General features: G+C 38.6%; 1 protein-coding gene across 1 annotated transcript in view; it reads right to left on the bottom strand.

Moving 5' to 3' along the window:
* The window catches only part of Polr3A (RNA polymerase III subunit A), a gene marked incomplete in the record, with an annotated part of 96,727 nt that overhangs the window by 17,226 nt on the left and 69,953 nt on the right, over positions 1-9,548 (bottom strand). The window contains 5 exon segments of the mRNA XM_074094020.1: positions 2,383-2,616; positions 2,716-2,851; positions 3,703-3,803; positions 4,549-4,781; positions 5,767-5,878. Coding sequence (XP_073950121.1) covers positions 2,383-2,616; positions 2,716-2,851; positions 3,703-3,803; positions 4,549-4,781; positions 5,767-5,878 — 816 coding nt within the window.

Here is a 9,548-nt window from a genome sequence, read left to right on the forward strand (position 1 = left end):
CAAACGTTATAACGTTGTGTGTGTACAGTGTGGAGGGGAGGTACTGCATGAACACACATATCTTGCATAAACTTAGCTATCATAAGGTCGCGGGTGAGCAAAGAAATTCTTTTAGTTCATTGATACGGACCTCCGCAAAGTAACGCCTAATTCAATAAATTATTCACCACGTCCTTCTTATATTACATGGCGACCCTGCCAGACATGCTTTTAGGACTACCAGAACTACACAAACACACATTAGCATAAAGACCAAGTCAAGTTGAGAAAGTTTTCATTTTCTTGAACGCTGCTACTCAAACTTGTTAAAAAGAAGGAGGCACTAGTTTTTTTTTTACATAAAACTGACCGTGATTGACCCCTATCTCACCTGACGTAAAGTGCAGATGAGGCCAAAGGTGTATCTCACTGGTTCAGTAACAGCCTATTCACTCTAGCCTTGAAGACCCTTAGATTGTATTTACCTTTTTTTTTGTTTTTACCTTTAGATCCGCTCTGGGCCATAATTAGAGGTGCGTTCGTAGTATGCAGCTCGCGGAAACAAGCCTTGGCAGCCAATTCTCTATAAAAAGAACATAAAATAAAACTATAGCAGTCAAAAATGTTGATGAGACACGATCTATACGGTATTTGACTATTTTGTATATGTTTTATAAATTAAAACTATACAATGCCTGTCATCGAATAGAAAAACAATTTTTAAGCTACCTTTACAAATAACAAAGTTATAAAGGTTTGAAATGCAAGATTAGACAGAGAAAGACATACTGGCATGTGACGTCACACGCCAGTACCGCCATACTTGCTGCATAGAGAAAAGCGTTTGAGAAAGAGACAGGTATATAGACTTTTCAAAAAATCACTATCAATCCAATTTTCAACCGATTTAAATTTTCTCTTCGCTAAACACTATCTGTACCTATATCTATATTTTCATAATAATATTAAGATATGGCAAAATCAGGAGTTGTCAAATACCGTACTGCTGTCTATCTCTATTGGCAATCACGAACTCCGGGCTCCAGCGCTACAGTATGGAAGGCACCTCACTGTTTTCCCAAGAAAGTCATCACGATGGTTCACTACTGTTCCTCAACCTACAACCACGAACACTCTGTCGAGAGTGTAGCTAGCGATTGAACAAAATGTGCGGAGAACAGATGGCCGTTGGGGCTAGGGTTGCCATATCTTCCTGAGACCCACCATACAACAAAAATTTACATCGAAATTTAAATCTGAATGTCTCATAGATAAAGTTGAATTTATTTATTTTTTTATAAATTATTGCTAACAATTTAAATCTAAAAAATTAATTGTTAGCAATATAATTTATATCTTTTGAAAAAGGAATAAAGTGTCATTTTCTTTGTATCATTCAAATTAACTAAGAAATGTCAGGACTTTTAGGGTGAATGTGAGGGTTTTAATTTTTTTCATATCTTCCTGGGATTCAAGCGTTGAGTTTCTTGCCGGATTCTTCTCAACAGAGGTTTTTCCGAACCGGTGGTAGTTTTTTATGACATTCATAAAGTGCTTGTTATAGCCTAAATTGAATAAAGATATTTTGACTTTGACTTTGACAAAGTGATACTACTAGTACATATTATGTACTATTATTATCTAGTATTAACTAGTATTATTAATATTATATGCTTCAGTAAAGAAAAAAACAATAGGCTTAAAAATATTGATTAAGAAAATGTTAGCTAGTAATATTTGTCACAAAATAAAATACAATGAAAAATAAGCAACGGGTAGGGGGGGTCGCGAAATATTTGTTCATACTAAAGGGGTCGTGTCACGAAATATTATTTTATGCAACTGTATCGTAATAGGGGTCCTTAAAACACGAGTGTGGGTTTATGAAACGAGGCATAGCCGAGTTACATAATAGGGTCACATGAGTGTTTTAAGGCCTAATTACGTACAGTTGCATACAATATTTTATCTATATCCATATATTAAATCCTCTATCATGTGCTCAAGAACCATTGAGAATGACCTGCATTAACTCTAACTAGGTAGGTATGTCTGCCCCACGAGCTGCGCCCGCGACGACCTGCTGCTGCACGTGGTCGCGGCGCGCTCCCCCCCCCCCTCCCGTGCTGTAATGATGTATGAAATCACATTACGATACAGATTTCTGTATCGTTATGACCACAACGTTACAGCCGTGTTCATAATAGAATCCAATGTCGTAATGCTGGTCATTACCTATGGTTTTTGAACGCATAATTGAGGATTTACTATAAGGGTGTAGATAAAAGGTTGAAAAACACTGCTGTAGATGAACGGATGACTAAAGCCGCAGGTTCACGCTTCCAAATGTGGACGTCCTACAGCTGATATAATGATGATGATGAAAATGTGCTGTCACGGTACCTGATGCTACTCAGCTCGCTCAGCATGACGGCCTCCAGAGTCTCCTCCATGGTGCAGCCAGGCTGGCACTGGAGCGTGCCCTTCTCCATTTCCAGGATGTAAGCGTCACACTTGGAGTACCCTGACTCCAGCAGTTTATTTTTGGCCTGAATCAGCTTCTTCCCAGGTGTCACGTCTATGATGCCGAAACTGAAGCCTCTATTCATCATGTAGTAGGATGCCATGCGAGCTAGCCTGGAATTAAAAATGGCTGTAGCCTGCTCTCATCTTTCACTCCTAGACACAAGAGTTTAGGTCATAGTGACAACGTTTATTAAGGTACACTTGGCTCACCTCCACATGGCTCTCACGGCGTGCTCCTCGCCCCAGTCCCGCAGCAGGATATAGAAGATGCTGCTTTTAGTACCCGAGCCTAAGGTACTCTTGTCCATAGAGCCGCAGAGCAACTCTGAATTCCGGATTATGACATCTGTCCAAAAAAAAAACATGAGAAAATTTGTATTAGCTGATTTATGGTCTCCCCATATGTATTCACGCGGAATCGGTTTTAGCCTTAGATTATATATGGCCATCAAAAAATGCTTTATGTTCACCCAATAAGAGCGAAATTGGCTACGATTGGCTCTGCCGACGCGAAACAATGTGTGTCGACGGCAAAACGTCTTTTTAAAAGCTTTTATTACTCTTATTGCGTGGACATAAAGCGCACGCGCGTATAAATGCAAAAACCTTAGCATTGATAATATTAGTAAAAAAAATCTAACAAAAAAGTAAACCCGACTTCAAAAAAATAAAAAAATAACAAAAATGGAACCGACTACAAATCCTTGAAAATATTTTTCTAGCACTAGATACCTACTAGCTCGAAGTCGGTGCCTCAGCACGAGCCAGCAGGAATGGGATAATAGTCGTCAACCTCACCTACATACTATGGGTTTCAATCCATCCTGCTGGGACGTGCTGAGACACCGACTTCGAGCTAGTAGGTACCTAGTGCAAGAAAAATATTTTCAAGGGTTTTGTAGTCGGTTCCATTTTTTGTTATTTTTTAATTTTTTTGTTAAAAAAAATCCCCTCGATTTAACTAGGATCCCATCATCAGATCTTGACTTGGTGTCAATGGGACCACCTCAGAAGAGTACCCTTTCGAATAAAAAAATCGGCGAACATACATAAAAAAAAATACAAACATTAGAACATAGAACCAGTCGGTTAAAAAATAAGTATAAGATTCTAAAGTAAACTTGACATCTCATAATGTCATAATGTGATAAATTTCTCTGTCATTGGCACTTTGCAAATATTGTAAAGATTACGTACACGAGTCTTGGATGCACATGTCTTTATCCCGCGTGTAGTTCTTCCCCTTTGTTTCTAGATTCGCTTTCACTTCGCACCGCTTGTTCGGCTTCAGTATTAAGCTGCAGAACCAAAAGATTCGTCAGTTGTTTTATTACAAAGTAACTTAAAAAACTGTAATAAAACAAGAACCGGGAGCGAGACCTGTAGACATAGAACTTTGGTAACTACTGAGCTGGGTTCAATATATACTCGTATAGGTTTTCGATGATCACTGAACCATTGTTTGACTCAGGCGATACTTTGCAGAGGTCCTTATGTCATTTTAACTTGTTTTATTACATGGATCTAATTTTTACTTCATCGTCATCCCAGCCTATATACGTCCCACTGCTGGGCACAGGCCTCCTCTCAGAACAAGAGGGCTTGTGCCATAGTTCCCATGCGGGCCCAATGCGGATCGGGAACTTCGCACGCAGCATTGAATCGCTTCGCAGGTTCCTGCAGCTTTCCTCACGATGTTTTCCTTCACCGCAAAGCTCGTGGTAAATTTCAAATGTAATTCCGCACATGAATATCGAAAAACTCAGAGGTGCGAGCCGCGACCCTCTGCTTGAGAGGCGATAGGTCAAACCACTAGGCCACCACGGCTTCAATTTTTACTTGGTTGAAGACAATATTTTATTTATTTATAATAGCATAACATTAAAATACCACATGGAATGAATGAAATAAAAATGAGAAAAATATAAATCATGAATAAACTATTCAAATAACTGATTAAAAAATAATTAAAATGATTGCTAGCCTCTTCAATCTGGCCTGGAGTAAATCGCCTTTTCCCACTGCACGAGTTACATTACTCACCTGAACACCTGTTTGCCGGTCCACAGTCTCCTCGGCTTCAGTATGGCGGGCGGCGGCATGTCGACAGGCATGCGGGCGTCGGGCCCGGCGAGCAAGCACGCCGCGAGCTGCTGCGCCTCCTCGCGCGTGAAGAACGTGTCCCGCTGCGTGATGAGGTAGCCGCCCGTGATGAAGTCTTGGGTCGCTGCAATGAGCAGCTCGCCGTTGCGCGGGGTTACCAAGTTGGATTTGTTCTGGACAATACAGGGTGTAACATTTAGATCGGTCACTATGGGAAAGTCTGACTGTCTGAAACTATAGGATATTGGGAAGGTGCGAAGTACTAGGTGGGGGTAATGAAATCTATCGCAGCGCTCATAGTGGCCAAAAGAAGAAATAATCTAGGCTCTGCCATCTGTCATACTCATATGAATCTGTCATTAACAAAGCAATTTGTAAAGACTTTAACTACCTAATTTTAGTAATAGATGTTTGTGTTATGATGCGAGCTTGAATTATTGAACACTGTCCCTGTTTTGTTCTTAATTCCTCTACACCTCGGACATTTCTAGCAACAATTTCCCTTATGAAACGGTTTGTGGTTGAAATTTTATATTGGGTGATACTCACAAAACCGATCTTCAAAATGATACTCATTTAGATCTGAAAACGATAATTATTTAATTTATTACTAGCGATATAAGAACAATTATGTAATTTGACTATTATTCAAAGAAACCAACAAACCCTGACATAACGAAAATAAAACACACTTTTTGAATAAATTTTACTTACCTCATTTAATTTTAATGACCAAAAATGAATTCACAACCTTTTGTCCACCCAAATCACGGTATCAGAGTAATTTTGTATTATAAATTAATACGTTATGATTTTTGTCACAATGTCGCGATGAAATTTCAAAACGTCAGAACATCAGAGCCAAAAAAGTTGCGGACGCTAGGTGGCGCTGATGTCGTGCACAGAGCCGATACGAAGATCTGTTCTTAGGAACCATGTCATCGATTTTAGTAACAAGAAAAACTGCATTACAAAAAAAGTTGTACCCAGTTCGGGAATCGAACAGTGTCGTTTTGAAAAATAAACTTACTCTAAACTTACTTATGATATTTATACTCAAAAGGACCAAAGAAAGACAGACACGAATGATCATTTAAGGGTTCCATTATTTCCTTTCAGACACAGAACACATAAAATATAGTATCAGATGGAACTCACCCCCATTAGTATGAGCGCTTCGGCCCTGGCCTCCTCCGTCTGCGGCAGATGCATGTTCATCTCGTCGCCGTCAAAATCCGCATTATAAGGCGTGCACACGCACTCGTTGAACCTGTAAAGAAACCCTGGTCACATCATACAGGAAAACTATACGGATATATTTATGATGCCACTAATCAACAAAAGCCAAGACAGTTCTTATAAAAAAAAAGTTTAACACGGTAAGCAAAAAGCTCTGCACTAATGGACCAAGATTCCCGCTAATATTAAAGTACTGAATCTTAATCAGTTTAAGAAGAAATTGAGATCTTTATTATTGGATAAACGTTATTACACCGTGGAACAGTTTTTAAATGATGACATATAATTTAGTTTTATTTTAATTTTATTTATTGTTTCCTAATTTTATAATAATTATTTATAATTATTAAATTTTATTGATGATGCATCGATTTGAAAATAATGTATACTGTCTTGCTATTGTTTGGACTAATTTGGATTTAGGATTAAGTATTAGGTTAATTAATTTCTCGATATTAAATTTGAATTCCTGGAGATAACAAGTTAATTTAAGTATATTTTATATTATTGTTAAAATAAACAAATATTTGTACGCCTAGCGGCAAAACATAGAGAATCCTTTAAATTTTAAAAATCTTTGTAATTTACCTATGTTATCCAGAGCCCGTTTCTGCCAGACCTTCGTTATTTTATAAAAGCTGAAAGTTTTTTTTACATATATCCCTAACATAAGTAAGATCGATCTCCAACTATGAAATTTAAGTTGTGGGCTTTGACAAGTTACAGATAGTATAGGTGAATAAAATTGCACCTCAAATTCGTTATAGGTAGTACAAAACTCAATTTTACAACATTTTATTCGGAATTTTATAAGAAATCACTTCCTTCATTACCAGACACTTTGTAGGGCTGCAACCCCCTGCCAGACGCCCTTAAACTATGTTTGAATAGACGCCTGGCAAAAAATATAAGCATGTACATAAAGTGTGCATAAATATCTGATACAACTCTATTTCTAAGACCGGTAGGGCGTTTCGCAAGCTCCTCTGTGGCAGATATTAATGCAGGTGACTGTACATGTTCCGTGGAGATTTAAAACGCGTCCAAATTTTAATGCAAAACCAAATCCATTGATGTCTATAGGTAAACCACTATAAACTCGACCTGCAGCAGGACCTTTACACAATAAACGACCCAGAAGCTTCCTTGATGAAAACTTACTACGACAAGGTGGGTCGTGCTTACGGCGGTTTACCTAAATGGTTTATGCCTATCCAATTTATTAAAAGTGTAAACAAAGCTGGATCGAATCAATAACACATTTATCTATAATTCGTGTTTTTTAACTAGATGTCTAATTGATTTTTTCACCAAAATTCACTTGATTTCAATATTTATTTTTCATTTGAAAAATCTTCGTCATAATCTGACATTATTTCTTGATTGAATATAATAATATAATCTGTGGTAGCGACTAGCGTAGAGATGGTGAAAAATTTGACATTTTAAAAATCGATTAATGCGCGGATGAATAAACAATTTTGATTTACAGTCTTTGGAATGGAATCAAGTATTGTAAATAATAAAATAGACAAAAATACTCGATTTACTGAACAGATTAATTATTTTGCAATAAGTTCTAGGTTTTCACATCATTGAATGTCTGTGGTCGGATAAAGGCTGTGTTTAGATTAGACACGGCGGATTTAGCGCACCGTCACTTTGTCAAGCGATACTCTGAAAAGAGACGGTGCGCTAAAACCGCGCGATTCCCGCCGTGACTGAACTCAGCCTAAGTCGATCAGCTGGTCACCTGAAGGTCCGCTGCGGCTGCACTTTGGCCTTGTGACACATGATGGACAGCTTGTGGAGGGAGGGCTGCCGGTTGAACAGCACCACGTCGCCGTCCACCAGGTGGCGCTCCACTATGTCGCCGCACTGGAACAAGGGGCTCACTTTACCACAATTTTATACCGTAGTGGAAATTCAGATGGAGTGGAAGTCAGATGACTTTAGTTCATAAGTAGCATGGCGATTAATATTGTATTGTATATCTCTATGACTGTGTAATCTTAATTTTGGTAAATAAATCATTATCTTATCTTATCTTAGGACCTGGCTGTGATGTGGGTGGGCGCGGCTCGAGAAAGAGAAGGGAAAACATTTATTCGTGACTGAACATAGAGAAAGAAAGACAAAGTGAAGCACAGTCACGAAATGGTTCTAAATCAGCATAATGCTGCGCTGACCACGCTGGTCTTCCTTTAGGACCATCAGGGACTTTTTATATTGTACACAGTATCACTTAGCAAAATTAACTCGTAAAACATGCAAGTATTATTTTAATAGTCTAACCCCCTGTTTCACCGTCCATTGATTAAATATATTTGACGGAATGTGATGCCGTCTCTGTTTGTTTTGTTCGAATAGACAGAGACGGCATCACATTTATCCATCAATTAAACAGCCCCTAAGTTTGTCTCTCACAGTAGTTCTAATGAGGGCTATCGCGTATGAATTTGCCGCTAGAGGCGCTAGTGTAGCGTGAGGTCTCCGAAATGTCAAATCTCATAGTTTTTGGTGAGCTACGCGGTTTATTTATAATTAGAATAATTTTGTGAATATTTGCAATATCTGAAATTAATTATGGCAAATATGCGTTCCGGGGCAATAAATGTCTGTGTTTTGAGACAGTTTTGTCTTTCGGAAACTTTTGTCCTCCCTTTTTTCCGTGCAAAAGAGACTGCGCAACACTGTGGTTGCTCGATATTTTTATGGTACGGTTTGAAGGTGTATTAAATATGATTTTAATCTAAACTTTGTTTTCACGCCCGTAATAACAGACTTTGAAAGCCATACTTAAAAACCTCACGCAACAATGGCCCATCTAGTAAGACAAAAAACGATAGCCCTCATTGAGTCTGGTTCAGCGCCTCCACTGCTTACGCCTCACCTGAGCTCCTGCGCGATCTTCTCTCGGTTTGCCATACTTGAGGACTTCTTGTGCGGCAGCCGCGCGCTGCTGCACGTAGTTGGCGCCGGGGTGGTGGTCGGGCCCGCTGCGCACCAGCCGCCGCAGCCACTGCAGGTTCGCCGGGAACACGCGCTCGGGGTACGTCAGGATCTTCGCCACGTGGACTGGCACCCCCACCTGGTAAGAGGACATGTATGCCCTGATATTACATTTATGTTATGCACTGCACTCGCTGCTAACTATACTTCGTTTTTTTTAGCATTAGAAATAAGGTAAACAACCTTGACGAGTCTTTTCATTGAAAAACGTTTTAAAAAAAACAGTAACTATTACTTATGATACCAAAAGAATGTAAATGATCACATTTCCTTGCTAATTGTTACATATTAGCTGTGACTTATTTTTCAAAAGTGTTTTTCAATAAAAATATAAGACACTTCAAGATCGCTTACCTTCTTTCTAATGCTAAAATAAATAAAATGGCAATACGCAATAGATAAACTAAAATAGATACGACAACGACGGCAGCGAAAGCCGCATTTGATTTTGATGAGGGAGTTTTGTTTAAGAAATTTCGATTGTTCAATGCATGCTCTCCACTTGTCCATTTTCTAATGGTCGTTAACCCGCAAACCAAAAATCTATTACGTCTAGAACCTGCAGAACATTTAATTTTACAAGAGATCATAAAAAACTAGCTATCCACATATTTACTTCTTTAGCAGAAGATCATAGAAATCAGTCAGCAACTCTTTACTTTTTTCTATACATCTTGAACATACTTTCT

This window comes from Choristoneura fumiferana, chromosome 11, assembly GCF_025370935.1.
Source record: "Choristoneura fumiferana chromosome 11, NRCan_CFum_1, whole genome shotgun sequence".
NCBI lineage: Eukaryota > Metazoa > Arthropoda > Insecta > Lepidoptera > Tortricidae > Choristoneura > Choristoneura fumiferana.